Source organism: Myotis yumanensis, unplaced genomic scaffold (genome assembly GCF_028538775.1).
Source record: "Myotis yumanensis isolate MYYU_CA2020_CCGP unplaced genomic scaffold, mMyoYum1.0.hap1 SCAF_3, whole genome shotgun sequence".
Lineage (NCBI taxonomy): Eukaryota > Metazoa > Chordata > Mammalia > Chiroptera > Vespertilionidae > Myotis > Myotis yumanensis.
In genome coordinates this window covers 81,200,604-81,221,268 of record NW_027223754.1, presented here as the reverse complement: position 1 = coordinate 81,221,268, position 20,665 = coordinate 81,200,604, and the positions used below count along the sequence as shown (strand labels likewise).

Here is a 20,665-nt window from a genome sequence, read left to right as displayed (position 1 = left end):
TGTTCTTTGTTATTTTCTTCCTCCTGCTTGCTTTGGGTTTATTTTACCCCCACCCCCTTTTTTCCCCTGGGTTCTTCATATGTGAGCTTAGATTGTTGGTTTGACTCGTTTTTCTCTTTTCTGTTTGTTGTGTGGGTTTATATAATAAACTCTAGAGGCCTGGTGCATGAATTTGTGCATGGGTGGGGTCCAGCTGGCACACCCTGATTGGGGCTGATCAGGCTGGGCCAGCGGGGGGGAGAGGATGTAGGAGGTTGGCTGGCCAGCCCTGCCCCATATCGGGGGAGGGGCTGGAGGCGGTTGGCCAGCTAGCCCGGCCCCCTGGTCGAACTCCAGTGGAACTCCCAGTGGAGAGGTCAATTTGCATATTAGCCTTTTATTATATAGGATTTCTTAGCAGGGTTTTAGCTGACACCCACAGTTTTTGATTGTTATATTTTCATTTTTATTCAGTTCAGGATGTATTTTGATTTCAGTTGAGACTTCTTTGTCTCAGATTGTTTAGAGGTATGTTGTTTAGTTTCCATTGATTGGAGAATTTCCTGTTGTCTTTCTATTACTGATTTCTAATTATTTCATTGTGGTTTGAGAATGTGTGCCATATGAATTACATACTTTTAAATTTGTTGATGTTTGTTTTACTGCCCAGGATTTGGTCTATCTTAACTAAACTTCCACTTGAAAAGAATGTATTCTGTTGTTATTGAGTGTAGTGTTCTATAAATATCAATTAGATTCTTTTGGTTGTTATTTTTGTTGAATTCCTCTATATCATTGCTGATTTTGTCTTTTTTAAAATTTATTTTATTGATTAAAGTATTACAAGTAGTAATACAGTAGAGCCTTGACTTACGAGTTTAATTTGTTCAGTGACGGAGCTCATAACTCAAATTAGTCGTATGTCAAATCATAAAGTGAACGAGTGAGACACGTGATGCTGGGCTGATGTTGTGGCGTTCACTGTGACGTTCGCTGCGCCAACTAGCGGTGGGGTATCTGAAGCTGGCTCATAACCCGAATTTTAGCTCGCAACTCAAAGCAAAAAATCAGCCGAGAGACGGCTCGTATCTCGAAAAACTCGTTAGTCGGGACAATCGTAAGTCAAGGCCCCACTGTACATATGTCTCCTTTTTCCCCCATTGACCTTCCCCCGGCCTCCCTTATCCCCTGGCACATTCCTTCTCCCCCCCCCCCCCCGCCCCCTCGTGTCTTGTGTCCATTGGTTATGCTTACATGCATTCATACAAGTCCTTTGGTTGATCTCTCCCCCTTACCCCCACTCTCTACTACCTTCCCTCTGAGGTTTGAGCATCTGATTGATGCTTCTCTGTCTCTGGGTCTGTTTTTGTTCATCAGTTTATGTTGTTTATTATATTCCACAAATGAGTGAGATCATGTGATATTTATCTTACTCTGACTGACTTATTTCACTTAGCATAATGCTCTCCAGGTCCATCCATGCTGTTGCAAATGGTTAGAGTTCTTTCTTTTTTACAGCAGCATAGTATGCCATTGTGTAGATGTACTACAGTTTTTTAATCCACTCAACTGATGATGGGCACTTAGGCTGTTTCCAAATCTTGGCTATTGTAAATTGTGCTGCTATGAATATAGGGGTGCATATATCCTTTCTGATTGGTGTTTCTGATTTCTTGGGATATATTCCTAGAAGTGGGATCACAGGGTCAAATGGGAGTTCCATTTTTAGTTTGAGGAATCTCCATACTGTTTTCCACAGTGGCTGCACCAGTCTGCATTCCCTTCAGCAGTGCACAAGGGTTCCTTTTTCTCCACATCCTCGCCAGCACTTATAATTTGTTGATTTGTTGATGACAGCCATTCTGACAGGTGTGAGATGGTACCTCATTGTCGTTTTGATTTGCATCACTCAGATGATTAGTGACTTTGAGCATGTTTTCATATGTCTCTTGGCCTTCCTTATGTCCTCTTTCAAAAAGTATCTATTTAGGTCCGTTGCCCATTTTTTGATTAGGTTGTTTATCTTTCTTTTGTTAAGTTGTATGAGTTCCCTGTAAATGTTGGACATTAAACCCTTATCAGAGATAACATTGGCAAATATGTTCTCCCATGCAGTGGGCTTTCTTGTTGTTTTGTTGATGGTTTCTTTTGCTGTGCAGAGCTTTTTATTTTGATGTAGTCCCATTTTTTAATTTTCTCTTTAGTTTCCATTGCCCTAGTACAGTGGTCGGCAAACTCATTAGTCAACAGAGCCAAATATCAACAGTACAACAATTGAAATTTCTTTTGAGAGCCAAATTTTTTAAACTTAAACTATATAGGTAGGTACATTGTTATTAACTTAATTAGGGTACTCCTAAGCTGGCCTTTGCTAAAAACGTCCTCCATCTGAGGGGTCGATCTCAGCAAATGTACCCCCACTTCTTCTAATGCCACTTCTTCAAAATAGACACTCCCAGGCCGAAAACCGACTTCTGCGCATGGGCCACAAAGTTTCAATCGCATTGTATGTGCGTGCCCGCACGTGGTATTTTGTGGAAGAGCCACAGTCAAAGGGCCAAAGAGCCGCATGTGGCTCGTGAGCCGCAGTTCGCCGACCACTGTCCTAGGAGCTGTATCGGTGAAGATATTCTTTGGCATATGTCTTGAGATTTTGCTGCCTGTGAATTCCTCTAAGATTTTTATGATTTCCTGTCTTACGTTTAAGTCCTTTATCCATTTTGAGTTTATTTTTGTGTATGGTGTAAGTTGGTGATCTAGTTTCATTTTTTGCATGTATCTGCCCATTTTTCCCAACATCCTTTAATTGAATTTCAATTATATTTTTCAATTCTGAAACTTTCCATTTAGTTCTTCTTTATATCTTATGTTTCTTTGTTGAGGCTTTCTACCTTTTCATTTATTTTCAAGCAAGTTCATAATTACTTGTTGAAGCATTTTTTACCATGACTACTTTAAAATCTTTTTCAGATGTTTTTAATATCTCTTTCATCTCAAAGTTAGTATCTATTGTTTTCTCTTTTTCTAAATATAATATGAAATATATACTTTGTCTGAGTTTTTCACCAGTGTCAAGTGGTTTCCAGTTGAACCCTGGACATTTTCATGTTAAGCTGTGGGACTCTGGATCTTGTTTAAACCCTCAGTCTTCATTGGGTTTATCTCACAACCAGTCTGGCAGGGGAAGTGAAGGCACTGCTTCATTACTACCAGGTGGAAATAGATACTCAAGTACCCCACTTGGTCTCCTTAAACACTTGGCATCTCCTTGTCACGGCTGGGAGTAGGAGTTCCAGCTCCCCAGATGTTTCCATTGACACTGTAGGCAGCAGAGGAGGTGGGTTCATGACAGCCTAGCATGGGTGGAAGTCTAGGCTCCCTACTCAGCCTTTATTGGCCTGGGGTGGGATGCTTTTCTTAGTGGTGTTTAGCTCGAGTTGAGCGATGATTGTCTACTGTCTTCCTAGGCTGTCTTTCTGTTTTTCTTCTTCTTTTGGTTACAGAGATCAGGGTTGTTGGGACTTTTTATTGTTATTCTCACTCTTTGGTATTTCCAGTTTCTTTAGCTTCAACTCTAGGATATATGAGGCAGAAAGAAAACCCAGGAAACTCACCACATGTTGTTCCTTGGGTCCCAAGGTCTCTGGTTTCTAGTTGACTGGTTGTCTTCTTTTTACCTGTTAGAGCAGTGGTTCTTAACCTTCCTAATGCCGCGACCCTTAATACAGTTCCTCATGTTGTGGTGACCCCCAACCATAAAATTATTTTCGTTGCTACTTCATAACTGTAATTTGCTACTGTTATGAATCATAATGTAAATATCTGATATGCAGGATGTATTTTCATTGTTACAAATTGAATATAATTAAAGCATAGTGATTAATCACAAAAATAATATGTAATTATATATGTGTTTTCCGATGGTCTTAGGCAACCCCTGTGAAAGGGTTGTTCGACCCCCAAAGGGGTCGCGACCCACAGGTTGAGAACTGCTGTGTTAGAGTCTTATATTTGTTTCCCTCCCTCCCTCCCTCCAAAGTTCTTAGTTGTACTTAATGGGAACAATAGGAAAGAGCACATTTACTCCGTGTCCCCAAGAAGAAGAAGTCATTCTCAGTATTGACTTTCAAGAGCATGCCAGATAAGCAGTGTGTGAAATTTCTAAGGTAGATTACAGGAGCTACACCCATTTTCATACAGAAACTTTGCTAATTGTAGTGAACCATGTACATCCATTAAACAAGCCATCTGTTTGGCAGCATTGCCCTGGAACATACTTAGGGTTGCTTCTTTCCTTGTGGGAATACAAAAGAAACAAAATAGGATCTATCATGTATGATCTTCCAGCCTAGTTGGGACAAAAAGACCATCATTTACAACAAGCATGTCAAACTCAAAGGCTAACACGGGCCAAATAAGCAAGGTTTAAGTTTATGTGGGCTGCAAAAAACCGAAAACTTCAATTTTCATAGAAACGTAGGTTTATTTCGATAGAGACATGCTGAATACAAAGTGCTGAAATAAAAGAGTAATCATTATCATAAAATGATAAAACATTTTAATAAAAATTAATATTTTTTCTTGAACATTAACTTACCAGTCACTGGATAACTGCACAAGTTAATAAGCGTAACACAAATAAACCTATTTTTCTTGTTCTCCGAAGAGAAATATTTCCTGTTGCTCACACCAAACAAGTCAGTCCAAGACTAATGGCGTGGCAATTGGCTGCTAAAATATTTGCTGCTAGTATTAGTGGGGAGAAATGATGCGCCTGTGCGTAAGGCACGTAAGGGAAATGAATGCAACATGATTATAGTAATCAGTCATTAGCGAATGTTGTAGCTTGTTATTAATAATTATTAATTGTAATTATTGTATATTGTAATTATTTACAATAACAGGGTATTGTAAAAATTAAGTCACGCAATTTTTATTAAAACGTTTCTTACATACCGTTATATTGGCTGGGCTACAAAAATATTCATTGTGGGCCGCATGCGGCCCACAGGCCACAAGTTTGACATGCTTGATGTACAATATAAACAGAGGAAAATGCTAAATTGTACTACAATCCATAAGAAGAGAGGGTAAATAAATATCAATGAATATGATCATATTATAAACTAAATATGCTTCCTTCAGTCCTCTTAAGAGTAGTTTATTATGTAGACTTGCCCAGTTTTATTCAGTATTTTATTTGAAGCCTACTAGGTGCCAGGCCCTTGTGCTTAGGTCTAGAATATAAGTATTAGTAAAATATACTCCTTGTTTTTTAGGAGCTTTAGTTGGAGCCAAGGGTGGGAAACAGATATAAGAAGGCAGACCCTTATAATTATAGCAGTGCAGTGTGATACATGTTTTATTTATGGTAATTATGCTCATACAGAAGACAAATTTTGCAAGTGTAGAGTCCTGATAAGGATCAAAGAAGGCAATAGAGATGTGGTGACATGCTGTGTTTGGAGCATAACTAAAAACATATAAAGAACTGGATGAAAAAGAGCATCCCATGTAAAGGGAGCTTGGCAGAGAGTGTGGGGCAGTGGCTATAGTGAGCTTTCAGTGTAATAGTAGGGTATGTAACTTTACACATTTGTCAATAACACAGCTGATCAATTTTAAATGTTTAGATTTTAATAATTCATACTGTTCTTTGTTGTGATCCAAGTAAATGAATTTGTATTGCATTAAGATAACAAATGTGCGGAAAAAATTTTAAGGTATTTATGAGTGTGCAAGGGTTAATGGGTAGTATATTCAGTAGATGCTAAATAGATAACCAGTTCTTTACTGAAACACTATGTATACCTGTGTGTGCACCTTCATTTAAAAAAATTGTTTCAGCACATACTTGCATATATTTGGTACAGAGAGAGCATTAAGAAAGGGCTCTTAAAGTTTTGTCCAACTATTGTAGAAAGAGTTTATTTTGCCTGGTCTTTACTGTCCTTGCAAAATAAATTGCATCATCATTTTGTATGGGAGCCAATTTTATTTTCATCTGAAGGTAGTTTTTCCACATATAACTCTATGCTGATTAGGAAAGGGAGACATGGTGCTTTATATGTGAACATGATGCTCCTACCTACATACTCTAGACTTTTCAGATTTTACAGAACATGGTAACTTCTCTGGAAAGCTTAAGATTAAATCAAAATATTGTCTTGAGTTTTTATTGAGCCAAATATTGCTAATATTTGGGACTCTATGCTTCAAAGATTTTTAGAAGAAATATTTTGATTATATGGTCTAAGAATTAATCTATTTTTATTTCTTATTGCAGATGGAGTCTGGTGGTACAGTTTTGAGTACCAACTGGTCTGATGTAGGTAAAAGAAAAGTTGAAATCAATCCTCCTGATGATATGGAATGGAAAAAGTACTAAATAAATTAATTTGCTATTACTGTATTGCATATATTCACCTAATGCCCATTGTGTATTATTAATATTGCATTCTTGAATTTTGAACACTGAGTATCTTTTTCAAAGATTATACCTCTTTACCTCTCTGCGCTTTAGAAATTATTTTCCTTCAAGTATTCAAAGAGTCTAATGAAGAATATAGGTCATATTTTATCACTCTATCCTTGAGGATTTTAGACATGCTGAGATGGAGTGAGGTATCATTTGCTACTAGATAGATTAGTTCTATCTAGTTGTGGGAATGGAGAAATTGTCCATTGGGTATCTTGGGTTATTGCCTTATTTTTGATGCAGTGTTCTGTTAATAATTTATCAGACTTGGCAACTTTGGGTGAGCATAGATTTTTCAACTTCAGTGTTATATTGTTTGCTTTAAAACTGCTTTTGAATTGAATTGTAAATACAGTTTTTTCTGTGAAGAAGTTTGGCTTATTTACCTTTTTCTTAAGTTTTTAATGAGAAATTGTTTATCACAGGGAATTCCCATTTGGTTCTTTTTATGAGAAGTCTTTGTAATTGCACTGGGATTTTTATCCTTATCTTCCAAATTCCTGTATAAAACACAGACACCTGAGTTTAACATGCTGCAAATTTAACTGTACGGAAAGCCAATCTGTGAAGATGAGAACAGAGTGATTTAAGGAAGCCCAACTTCACTTCGTGCTGCTTTTGCCTTACCAGGATTCCTGAAATTATAGCACTGGTGGTTTAGTTTGCTTTTTGTAGGATTTATTTATTTTTTCTTTATTAGAAAACTTTTTCATATCCAGTGGTTACTTTGGTTTCAGCGGTTTAGGGTAGCTGCTAAGAGAGTAAATTAATATGTACCTATTTAGTATTACTTAGTAACATTTTATGATAAGGCACTACTCTGCCTTCATAGCTGAGGATAGGATGAATGGAAGGCAAATTTGCCATCATTTCAGCCTCTGAAAGAGTGAGAATTTAGCCTCTTCTAGTCATTTGATAATGAAGTTTAGGGTTGTTCATAAGGAAAATAGTGGAGTGATACCAGAGTATGCCCAAACCTGTTATAGCTATTTAAGCATGGGGGGAGAGGAGGATGTCAGAGTGTTCACTTGTCCTTTTTGCCCATTTGGAGTACAGGTTACATTTTTTTTGTTCTTGAACACTGAAGGTAAAGGTACAATTACGTTCTTGATTGTATGAATTTCTAAAATTTTCCCCTTAGGGAAACTATTAGTGAATTTTTCATTCTCTATGTTAAATTTTCTCAATACCATTAGTTCTAAGGGATCGGTAGGATATTGCTGCAGAGGTGATGTCAGGGAAGAATACAGCACTACACCAGAGATAAGAATCTTAGTTCTAGTAAGTCTCTGCCACCAAGTGGCTTTATAATCTTCAACAGGTTTAGCCTTTCTGTCTTAGTTTCTGTGTCTGTAAATAATCTATAGGTCTTAGAGTTATAAGTAGAAGCCCATGATTTTAAATACAGAAACATTTTTGCCAATTAAAAATAACTTTTTTTTCCTTAGGAATGACACTACTATAATAGAAATTTGTTTTTTTTGTTTTAAATTTAGTACTAGTTTTTCTTGTATTTTAAAGGATACATTATATATAGTTTGTTTATTGGCGAGGTTTTTTAAAATTTTAAAATATAGTCCAGTTGTCGTAGCTCAGTGGTTGAGTGTCGACCTATGAACCAGGAGGTCACAGTTCTATTCCCGGTTAGGGCACATGCCCAGGTTGTGGGCTCGATCCTCAGTGTGGGGCATGCAGGAGGCAGTCTATCAATGATTCTCTCTCATCATTGATGTTTCTTTTATTTTTTCTTTTCTATTTTTTTTTTTTTTTATTGATTTCAGAAAGGAAGGAAGAGGGAGAGAGAGATGGAAACATCAATGATGAGAGAGAATCATTGACCGGATATCTCCTGCACAGCCCCTGCTGAGGATTGAGCCCACAACCCAGGAATGTGCCCTTGACTGGAATCGAACCCAAGACCCTTCAGTCTGCAGGCTGACACTCTATGCCCTTAGCCAAACCAGCTAGGACTCATCATTGATGTTTCTAGCTCTCTCTCTCCTCCCTTCCTCTATGAAATAAATAAAAATATATTTAAAAATTTTTTTTTTAAATTATAAAATATATCTGACCTAGATTTATTATAAAGAAGGGAATTTGAAGTAGTTTAGACCACTGTCCTAAAGTACTGCTTCTCTTTCCTCATTATACATAATGAAAATTTGTAAGCCTCCAGAAAGTTAAAACTTCATTTTGATTAAGAACCTTGTAACTTTATCCTTATTTTCTACTATCTTAGCTTAGCTATCATGAATTGGTCTCACTGTCTTTCTAGACTCCCATTTTCAGTTCTCAATTTTTTTGATCTCAGCATTCTTGGTTAATCTTTTGTTTCTTTGAAATGTACATTTTTTCACTTAGTATTTATTTTTAAGGTTCGGAAGCCTTTTCTTTTTTTTTTTTTCTTAATCTTAAATTCTTCATCTATTCTCCTGATTTCTGTCATCACCAATACCTTGATGATTTCCCAGAACTTTCCCTCTATCTTCAAAGAATGGGATAATCTACTTCTTTGAATTCTGCTATCAAGGAATCTCTTAGTTGGCTATAACATAGGTTTGAAACATCAGGGTCCATTTCAATAATTCTGTCTTGTATCCTAACCCATTTGTAATTGGTTGCTAACTAATAAGTTCACTCATTAATATTGGCAATTACTGGTCATTTACAAAAAATAATCTGCTTTATCTTTATATGGAATGCAGGAAAAGGATGGCTTGCATTAAGTACATTTTTTTTTTTTTAACATTTTCATGCTTTAGATTTGTGATATTCACTAACTGCAGAACACTGAATTATTATGGTTACTGTCTTCCTGACTTTGGGAGAGAATTTCTTAGTAGGCTACTAGGGTAGGACAAGGAAGAAAAAAATTGGACTGTCCCATATAAATTTTCTAGATAAATTTCAACAAACATTTAAAATGGGGATATGTTACTATTGTTATAAATAGTCAAATTTAATTTTAATTTAGTTCAATAATTGCATATTTGGTTATCCTTTCCCACATTATCTTTTTTTCTTCTCCAGTTATGTACATTATCACTTTATGCCATTGATCTCTGAGATACATCACTGACCCAGAGCAGTATTGCCTATTAACTTATTATCTGATCCTCCCAGTGCACTTTAATTCTATTGGGATCTTCCTAGTCCACATTAATGTGCATTTCTCTGACTGGTAGCTATTACTGACATTTCCAAAAATGTTAGAAAATTTCTGGGTGGTATGTGTGCGTGTTTTGTTACAAGAGCTACTTTTCTTTATAACCAGCCCTAAAGAAGTTTACCTCTATACTCATACCTGCTATTATAGTCCCATAGGAATATAGATTTTGGTTATCTCTGTCTCAGAGGAACCAAGGAAAAAATAATAATAAAAGCTAAAAGGACAAAATAATGGTTTCTGTGCCAGGGAGTCATGTGTAGTTTTATTTTTTTAATTGTTATTTTAAAAATAATTTTATTTTTCAATTACAGTTGCTATACAATATTAGTTTCCAGTGTACATCATAGAGATTAGTCATTTATATAATTTATTTATCATCTCAATAAATCTAGTACCCATCCAATACCATAGTTACTAGAATATTATTGACTATATTCCCTATGGTGTACTTGACATCCTTGTGGCTGTTTTTATAACTAGCAATTTGCACATCTTAATCTCTTCTCCTCCTTGTTTTTGTTTAGTCCATACCCGAGGATATTTTTTCCATTGATTTTTAGAGAGAGTGGAAGGGAGGGGGAAAGATAGAGAGAAACATTGATGTGAGAGAGACACATGGATCGGTTGCCTCCTGCACTGGGATCGAACCTGTGACCTTCAGTCCGCAGGCCGACGCTCTAACCACCTTGCTGAACCCGCCAGGACTCTTCTCCTTTTTAATAAGCGGGATCATCAACATTGATCTTGTTTCCTTTGTCTCCAACTATGCATATTCTATTGTAAGATCATTTTGTACACAGTAATCTCTATAACAAGAGATTTTATTTTGGAAATGACTGAGAACTTGTGGGCAAATTGGAGATATTGAATTACAGATGTTATTATTTGGAGTCATCCTTGTGATTTGCTTCTGAAATTAATTTAACTCTTAGCTTCTCTTCCTACCTCAGTGAACTTGCCCCGCCTCCCCCAAACAGCTAAAATCATATGTATTGCTAACCCCTTAGAGCAATAGCAGTGGTAGCTATTCTGTACTAGAACTTTTTATGTGCCAGGTGTCACTAAGTGCTTTATATACTCTACCTCATTTATGAAAGCATTGTAAAGTAGTAGTAGCATGCTGTTAGTACATATTTTTAAAAATGAGGCTAAAGTTAAGTTGTTTGCCCAAATTCACTCCATTGGTAAGTGAGGAGGAGGTGGGATTTGAATCCAGGCCTGTCAGACTCCAGTACCCATGCATTTAACAACTGTGACTCCCACTTCAGGCAAATGAGTTGGGTGTGGAATGATTTTTATTAATAAATCAACTTTTTTACAATGAAGCAGAGAATGTGCAGGTTGAATTGTTTAATTTTTCTTGTACATGGGGTGGAAAGGTATATTCTTAAAGTTCAGAATATTATCAGTTTCCTAAGTAGGAAAGCTTATTAAGAATATAAATCTTTTGCCTCTTACCTCAAGTAGTCCTGATTTGTGTTGAAAGTGCTATTTTTCTCAAACCCAGATAATTAAGAGAAAAAGGTACCATTATAACTCCTATAGGTGTAAGAAGACTGGCATGTTACGATGATCAACTTTTTTTTTTTAAATGTGGGCACTCTCACACTAGTTTTTATTATACAAATAAAGGCTAAGATTGTTTTTTCTTAAATACATTTATTAGGTTTAGTGTATCACTGATTTTTTTCAATAAATTTGGAATGATTCAGGTTTAGTTCCTTTGTTCCAATCATGTTAGCATTGTATATACACTGAGTGTCCAGATTATTATGACCACCTGACGTTTGTAGGCAAATTAGCTGTAATTTCGCGCAAAAGTTGCTATAGGGCCAGACCATTATAAACAGGGAAGCAGGTTGTTTACCACGACAGTAGAAGTGATTTTTTTCTAAAGATATGGGTAAACAATGCAATTTAACAGCCTTTGAATGTGGGATATATACTATTATGAGTGGCCAGATTATTATGACCACCCCATCAGTACTTAGTTGGGCCACCTTTTGCCTTCAATACTGCAGCGATTTTTCTTGGCATTGACTCCACGAGATGTTGAAAGGTGATGCAAGGAATCTGACACCATGCCTGATGAATAGCACTGTCCAGTTATGTGAGATTTGATGGTTGTGGAACCACCTGACTGATGGCTCTTTCAACTTCGTCCCACAAATGCTCAATTGGATTGAGATCTGGTGATTGTGGGGGCCACCTAAGCAAGGTAAAGTCTCCCTCATGTTCTTGAAACCATTCCTGCACAATACAAGCACCGTTGCATAGCGCATTGTCTTGTTGGAAGAAGCCATCTCCATTGGGATACGCCATCAACATGATAGGATGAACTTGATCCGCAACAATACTTAGGTATGTTGTGCTATTCAGACGTTGTTCCACACGAATTAAAGGGCCCAAATCATGCCAGGAAAACATGCCCCAAACCATAACACTGCCCCACCAGCTTGAAGGGTTGTACTCATGCATGTGGGGTTCATGCTTTCATGCTGTTTCCTCTAAATTCTCACTCTGCCATCTGCATGATGCAACTGGAAATGTGATTCATCAGACCACATGACTTTTTTCCAATGCTCGAATGTCCAATCCTTGTGTTCCTGTGCAAATTGGAGACGTTTTATCTTGGTAACTGCAGACAGCAAAGGTGTTTGAACAGGCCTTCGGCTTCCATATCCCATACGATGCAGTGTACGGGTAACTTGCCTACAAACGTCAGGTTGTCATAATAATCTGGCCACTCAGTAATATATATCCCACATTCAAAGACTGTTAAATCGCATTGTTTACCCATATCTTCAGAAAAAAATCACTTCTGTCGTGGTAAAGAACCTGCTTCCCTATTTATAATGGTCTGGCCCTCTAGCAACTTCTGTGCGAAATTATAGCTAATTTGCCTACAAATGTCAGGTGGTTATAATAATCTGGCCACTCAGTGTATATTCTGAATTTCATCATGTCCAGTATCTTCTAAATGTTACCATTGCTGTGCCTTCGAATTTGAATTTTTAATTCTTTGCATTGAGACTTTTCATACCAATCACATTGACTTTATTTTTTCTTATGATATAGGATTTCATTACACAAAAAGATGCTTTAAAAACAATACCATTTACCCAAAGGCAATTTTTTTATATCAAAAAGGAGTTAGGAAAATAATCTTCAAAGCCTATATATGGGCTTTAAAAAACCATACTCTACATGCAACTAAATAGTAGTAAACTATTGCACATACTATATGCTTAATGCTGTGTTAAGTGCATGAAAAGGCAGTATTGCTTATTGGTTGCTTGGGATCAAATCCTGGCTACATTGTTTACCTAGCTGAGTGACAGTGGTCAGGTATTTGATGTCTGTGCCTCAGTTTTCTTATCTATAAAAATGGGCTGTTATGAGTTAAATGAGTTAATATAATTCCACAATTACTTCTTTCAATCCAGAAGCTCTAAAAACCAGATTTGTGTGTATATATGACTCTGGTGCAAAACCTGATGTGACCCTAGAACATGAGTAGTCATATTTTGTTGCAGAAACATAATTATGTTTAACTACAGAATGTTTGCACAGATCCTACTGAGGTGGTTACAAAATAGATGATATACCTATATTCTGAAAAACAAAATTCTGAATTCAGAAACACATGGCTCCAGGGTTTTGAAAGAATTATGTACTTGTCTATGTAAAGAGCAATGCTTCATGTTACAGATAGCATCAGCTTATTGTATAAGCTTTTAGACTGAAAGGTTTAAATCCTATGGAAAGCCTTTCTGTTATATAAGTTGAGTCCTTCAAGATTCAGGATTCTGTATGAGGAAAGTATATCTGCTAGTTAAAATTTGTTAATATAGTTTTAAAAATTTATGCTTTAAACGCATACGAGTTCATAGAAAAGTTTTTTGCTTTCTGTGAATATTTTAATTTACTTAAGCAGAGCTTAAATATTAAAAGTATTTTCAGCAATACCTTAAAAAGAATCACAAAGTGTTACTGGTGTCAGAAGATACAAACTTACGTAGGATGTTAAGGCACTTCCTTTCAGAAATTCTCTGATTTTAATTCAAATCTCAAAACAGTAATACTATTAGGGTTTATAAAAACAAGGTGCAAAAACACTCCCTTGAAAACCATGAATTCTGTCCTATTTCCATCAGTGTAGAGAAGCTGATAGATGTTTTTTGCAAGAGTTAAGTTCACCACCACCACCACCCCCCCCCCCAAAAAAAACACACACCAAACCACAAACAGATAAGTATGTTCAGGCATCCTGTGGACTCAGTTTTGGGGTTCTCCCCCAATTACCACTTTTTGCTGATAATTTGTACTCTAAACATTGACCTTTTCTGTGACAAAATTGACTACATATTAACACTTTCATAAAGTTAGCTAGCTTAGGCTAGGGATATATATTTAGTGCCCATGAAATATGCTAAGAAATTGAATGCATTTCTTCGGCTTTACTCTTAGTTTGTTTAGTTACAGAATGATAATTTCTTTCATTTCTACCACCGAGGCAACTGTTTTATGGTGGAAAGGATAGTAACATGTGAATCTGGAATCTTAAATTCCCAGTTCTGACATTTTAATAATGGTGTGTTTTGTGGACAAGTAACTTAACCCATCTGACTTTTTTTCTCATCTATAACACTGGGCTAATTACCTCTCAGGATTGTGAGGATTTGACTTAAGTCCTGACTCAAAGTATGTGACCAATAAACATTACTTCAATATAAAGTCCTTGATTTCTTTTTTCTTCTCAGTCCTGTTGAGTAGTGGCTTTCCTGAAAGGAGAATAACAAATCTGACTGGTAATATCTGCTATTCTGGTGCTTTCATTATTCAGCCTCAAGAAAATGTTTAGTCTCAGCTGTTACTGCTGCACTATGTAACCTAAGCTCTAGCCACACAAGAATCCTCTAGGGGTCGGCAAACGTCTTCCGTAAGGAGCCATATAGGGAATATTTTAGGCTCTGTGGGCCACAAGAGTCTGTGTTGCATATTCTTATTTTCACTTTGCTGACCTCTGTTCTGTTTGAATAGCCCATAATTTTCATTCCTTTTACCCAACCTGAGAAGGTTCAGCTTCCTGTTGATGTGTCAAAACTGAACTCATTGCCACCGCCAGGAAAACTGTTGAATCTTGTGTTACAGTCAAAGGCTGACTTTGTAGCAGTTGGATTGGGTTATTTGCTAATTGTTGAGACATTCAATAGATCCTTTGACAGAGTTATACCAAAATCCCAGTGTCTCATGAGCATGTTTGAGAGAGTGATCTATTCTCTCTCTGTCATGTCACTACAGTTGACCCATTTCTTCCCTCATGAGCTTCTTAGAAGTGGGGGGTTGGGGAGGTGGCAGTGGCTAGCTGGGATGGGCCCCCAAATTTGGTTGATGGATTGATGGATGCATGCATTTGCTTACAGTGGTAAGACTGCACAGAATGTCCTTATTCTGTTGGTTCTTTAACCAGTTAACTGCCATGTTATTTTGAATTTAATTTAAAAAGGTCCGTCGCTTGGTCTATAGACGCTTATGGTGTACAAATGGTTAAGTGTCCACAGTAGAATGTCCATACTCTTCCAAAATTCCCATTCCATGCATGCTACAGGAATTCTTTGCCACTCCGGCTGTGATGTTCACTCTTGTTTATGCCTTTGTTATGGCACCTTACAGTTTCAGTAATTTTAGGGTTATTAGAAATGATGTCTGTTTTGCCCTGTGTGTCCTGCTCAGTTACAATATTATTTACTTAGCTTTGGATGTTTAATACAGAACACAGTGCTTTCACATAATAGATACTCAAATATTAGAGCTGTTACTTTACCCCAAATTTAAAAATTAGTTTTTTTTAAGTTTATTTTGGTTTTTTATATCATGCCTTTGAAGTTGATCATTTATTCATCAATAGTAATTTTTAAAGTGGCCATGAGAGCTAAGTCTGGCTTGTTCTTAAATTATCTATATTACTAGAGAGAATAGCAGAATAGCAATTAATACAACTAATCAAAACCAATGTAATATCCAATAATTTGTTGTTTTGCTATGTAATTTTCATTTCAACTCTACCACCTTTTTTTTGGCCCTAATTGTTTTAAAACCAAAATGTGTGAGTTTCTTTAAAGAAAGGAATAAAATTGCCCTAGCCGGTTTGGCTCAGTGAATAGAGCGTCAGCCTGGGGACTGAAGGGTCCTAGGTTCGATTACAGTCAAGGGCACATGCCCAGGTTGCAGACTCGATCCTCAGTAGGGAGGCAGTCGGTCAATGATTCTCTCATTGATGTTTCTAACTTTCTCTCCCTCTCCCTTCCTCTCTGAAGTAAAAAAGAAAAAAGAAAAGAAAGAAAGAAAAGAAAAGAAAGGACTAAAATTTATTCATCTTTTTAGAAGAAATCTTGAGCCCAAGAAACTTGGGTAGACAAGGGAGGCTAGAGATTTACGAAGACAGGCATGCAATTGGTTTGGGCATATGGAGAGGTCTGGAAACCAAGAATGAGTCAAGCAATTTTATTTATAAGCATTCCAACTTCTGGCAAGAATTTGAACTGCTTACTAGTCTGGTACATGTTCTCTGGAAAATCTCCCCAAATTTTTGAGATATTGAATAGTATGTGAATCTCTTTGATGAGGTTGCTTACTTTATTTCTTAACACTCTTGAAGTCTCTTTCAAAAGCCATATACTTTTTATTAAAATATATTTGTATTGATTTCAGAGAAAAAGGGAGAGGGAAAGAGAGGAACATCAGTATGAGAGAGAATCCTCATTGCTTAGCTGCCTCCTGCACGCCCCCTACTGGGGATCAAGCCTGAAACCCAGGCACATGCCCTGCCCAAACAGTGACCTCCTGGTTCATATGTTGGTGCTCAACCACTGAGCTACACTGGCTGGGTTAAAAGCCATGCACTTTTTTTCTTGGAGTAGGTTTTCACTTTAATATAGGTAATAGAATAATGAAGATAAGTGAAAGATAGTTCATGGTATACCCATTCATTCATCGATCAACATTGAGTGCCAAATATGTGCCAGACTGTTCCAGACTCTAGGGACACTGGTGAACACAGCAAAAGTCCCTGCCTTTATGGAGCTTAACGTATGGGAGGAAATAAATGGACATATGTTAAATGATGGTAAGTGCTAAGGAAGAACACTGCAAAGAGAACAATAGGTGTTGGAAATTTGAGATAGGAGACTAAGTAAGAACTCAAGTGAGCAGGTGACCTTTGAATAGACTTGCAGGAAGCGAAGGAATGAGCCATGCAGATACTTGAGAAAGAGCACTCCAAGCAGAAGCTACAGCAAAGGAAGGCCTAGATACAGGAGTGAGCAAGGGATCGAGATCACTGATGATGAGACAGGTAGTGAGGGGCCTAGATCATGTAGAGCCTTGCCAAGTAATACAGATGAGATGATGGTAGCCAAGACCAGAGCTTGTCCCAGCTTAATATAAAATTCTGTTGTCCTCAGAAATTAAAAATTTAATTTCTGTGCTGTAAAAATTTTATCCATTGTCTCTTTTTTTTTTTTTGCTACTTTGTATCATATGCATAGTCAAATCAAATTTATGAATCTAACGGGTTGCAATGTAGTTTTACTCAGAATACCTGATGGTATTCATGTGACTGAATTTCAGTTATGGTATATGAGTTAATGGGTATGTGGAAAGCCCTCAGTCTCAATAATCACCTTATTTCTTTTCCTTCTTACACATTAAATTACAGGTAATATTACATTTTAGTGTAAACTTGTTTAGCAAAGCTATTTCTTGTTCTGCAATATAAGTACAGTTATAGCAGAATAGATGCTGAGACAAAAATGGATTAAATAGAATAACTGGTTCTGAACAGTTACTTCAAAATAAGTGTTGCTTTAGGATTTTATGTTTAATAGAATTGTAAAAATCAGATCAGCAGGGCATGTTTTTATGGGCCATCTGCCAAGACTAGAAGTAGCTTTGGTACCTATTACTACCTTAATCATATATTTGCATTCCATTTCCTGTCAATATGAGGAGGCACAACAAAAAAATAAAATCAGAATGTTAGAGCTGGAATAAATCTTAAATATTTGTTCAACCTTTGGTTTCACAGATGCATCCCCCCTGCTTCCCCCCCCCCACCCCCCCGCCAAGCACTCTTGTATACTTTTTTCTTTATAACAGTTCTTTAACAAAACACACAGATAGTTGGTGATAGAATCATAATCTAACTCACCTAAAACTTATTTACCCTAATCTTGTACTGATCTTCTGACAGTGATCCCAATTATCAGGCAACTTAAAATTATATAGTATGGGCACATATGCTGCTATATGTAAGCTATAGGATAGTGATTCTCAAACTTAATGATGAATAACCCTAACCTGGGAAGTTTTAAATGCAGGCTTCCCTCCTGAGATTTTGAGTCAGTGGGTTTGGGATAGGGCCCAGTAAATCTGTTTTTAATGACTGGTGATATGGACTTACACAATGACATGGGACATTGCCCTTAAAAACTACCGATTTCAAGGAGTGAAGGAGAGAATAAATAGAAGTTAGCACTAATCCCTAATCGTTTCCAATAAATTTTAGAAACGAGTAACAAGCTGCTTGGTCACTTGTTCCTTTGAAGAATTGTTTCTCCCTTGCATAGATGTAAAGGTAGAGGATAGATGATCACAATTATTTTTGTTCCTCTATCATTAGAATTGTAGGGTCATTATGATAAAGGCATTGAATCCATGTAACTGTGTGGTACTGCACAATGAAAATCTGTTTTAGTCAGAAAAAAATTGAAATATTTGGACAAGATGCTAGTTTAGCACTGCTGAGATACTACTTAAAATGGGGCAGAGGATACTGGCATGCTCAATATTTATGTAGGGCCATGGCACAGTACAAAATGAGACACCATTTCGTTAGTAACTGGAATTTTCTCAGATGTTGCTTTGTCTAATTACACATAGGTGCTAAGTGAATATTAAAAATTTTGGAGCTGGTTGAGTAGGTCCAGTAAATTGTGTTAGGATATATCTTTTTTACTGCATACTTGTACTTCAGTAACTAACAGGTAGGAATATGGTTTTAATTGAAAAGAAACCACTTGCCTTTAAAAGCAATGTGTTGCTGAGAGAAAATTCATGCTTGACTTATTCCAGTCCTTTGACTATGTCAGTATAAAGCAAATTCATTATAAGAAGGTGGGTAATAGTCTAGGATAATGGAATATAGGCATTTGAAAAGAAAATTTGTAGCAATTGAATCCACATCTTGGAAAGGTGAAGGCTAGAAGCCACAGAAATCATTTTAGTGTTGTGTTGTTGTTGTTTTTTAAAGTAATTTAAATTTGCAAATGCTAGTGTGTGTTTTTTTAAAGTATGTATGTAGATTTTATTTCTTCCAAGTTCTCTAGTTGCCATTAAAATTTGTAGAGCCATAAGATGAGAATAAAGGGTTCTGGTTCAATTATAGGATTTGATAGGAAGAGAATGTTTGTAAAGGAGCAGGCCCAAAGAGAACAGGAATGTAACGTAACGTCTGTAAAGTTATTACTAAACTCTTAGAAAGAACTTTGTGGAGGTATGCCTCTTAAAACAAACGTTGTTGCTTTTTTAATAATTTGGTGTTTAAACCTAGGGACTTAGTTATAGCTTAGTGGGTATACTCTTTCCATTTCCAGTATCTGTTTTCATCACTCACAGCCTAATGAAGACTGACTTCTGTATATTTGATTTAAAAGCTATTAAGATGTGGAAAAGGTTTAGTCAGCCAAGCTTAGAAAATAACATCAGCTATTTGCTAGGTGTAGGTTATACATGCATAAATGTGTATTCAGATGTACTTACAGATATTTATATAGTAAGTACCTAAAAACCATATGTAAATTGATTACTTTTTAATGTAAGCAGTTTAACAGCTGTGGTGAGTCCTTTTATTGTTAAAAATCAGTCAACACTAACTTAACCTGTAAGTTTGACTCTAATATTGGGCTTTTAAAAAGTGAAACGTGTGTATGCATATAGAATGTGAGCATGCATATATGTACAAAAGTCCTTTAATAGGAGTTCAGCTTTCTTTTATAAACACCAAAACTCACTCTCCCTATAAAATGTTTTTGCTAAAGTTTGCATCATTGACTCTCAAATTTATACCTCTATGTTTGAGATACACTGCTATGACTATGCATGTAGATTTTTGTTAACTCCCTCCTCCTTCCTCAGTAAATCAGTTAACTTTAAAAAAATTATGACCATTTATATAAAATAAATATTCATAAAACAAATCAGCATATTCAGCTTATACAGAAATAAAATTTATTCCACTCACAAGAAATTTCTATTTTGTAAAAATGTAGCTTGTATTTCAGAGTGTAATAAATCTGGTGTAAGAAATCAACTGTTGAGTGGGTTAAGTGAATATTTTGAATATGTTTACTTTTTTAGTGTCAATAGCTATTTGAAGTGGTGGGGGAAGGAGGTATAAGGATTAGGTTAATAGGTTTTTTAAATTGAATAAAAGTTTCTTGTCATATTTTAATGAGATACATTAATGTAACAGAACATTTATACATAATAAAACCCAGCAATACCATTTTTTCATTTTCTGTGTGCTTACACAACAACTATTACATCTAAGACCACAGTAGCCCTTCCAATCTGAGTCAGACCTAAGACCTTGAAAATCAACCTCTTATGTCCATAAGGATTTCTTTTCAACACAACTAAGAATTAAATGAGAATCGCCCTGGCTGGTTTGGCTCAGTGCTTGGAGCATTGGCTCGTGGACTAAGTGTGGTTGCAGGTTCGATTCCCAGTCAAGGGTGTGAACCTCTGTTGCAGCTTCGATCCCTGTTCAGTCTGAGGTTTCATGCAGGAAGCAACCAATCTATCCTTGGATGATGATTAAAACAAAAACAAAAAAGAATTAAATGAGTATATTAGAACAAATACACACACACAGTTTTCAACATAGCTAATTGGGCTACATTTGCAATTTTGGGCTGGCCTGGTAAAATGTAATCTGTAGATTAGTACCCATTTGTGAAAAGTTTGTATTCTGCAGT

The 20,665-nt window shown here is 36.4% G+C and overlaps 1 protein-coding gene across 2 annotated transcripts in view; it reads left to right on the top strand.

Moving 5' to 3' along the window:
* SUGT1 (SGT1 homolog, MIS12 kinetochore complex assembly cochaperone) overlaps nt 1-20,193 on the top strand; it is an 82,802-nt gene extending 62,609 nt beyond the window's left edge. Inside the window, exons 13-14 of one of the 2 annotated variants that reach the window (XM_070408982.1) lie at nt 6,266-6,360; nt 10,151-20,193. In XM_070408982.1, the coding sequence (XP_070265083.1) occupies nt 6,266-6,360; nt 10,151-10,214 (159 nt within the window). In that variant the 3' untranslated portion in view covers nt 10,215-20,193. Of the gene's footprint in view, nt 1-6,265; nt 6,401-10,150 lie in introns of those variants that run through there. The other variant, XM_070408983.1, reaches the window with a different exon arrangement.
* The last annotated feature ends 472 nt before the right edge of the window (nt 20,194-20,665 follow it).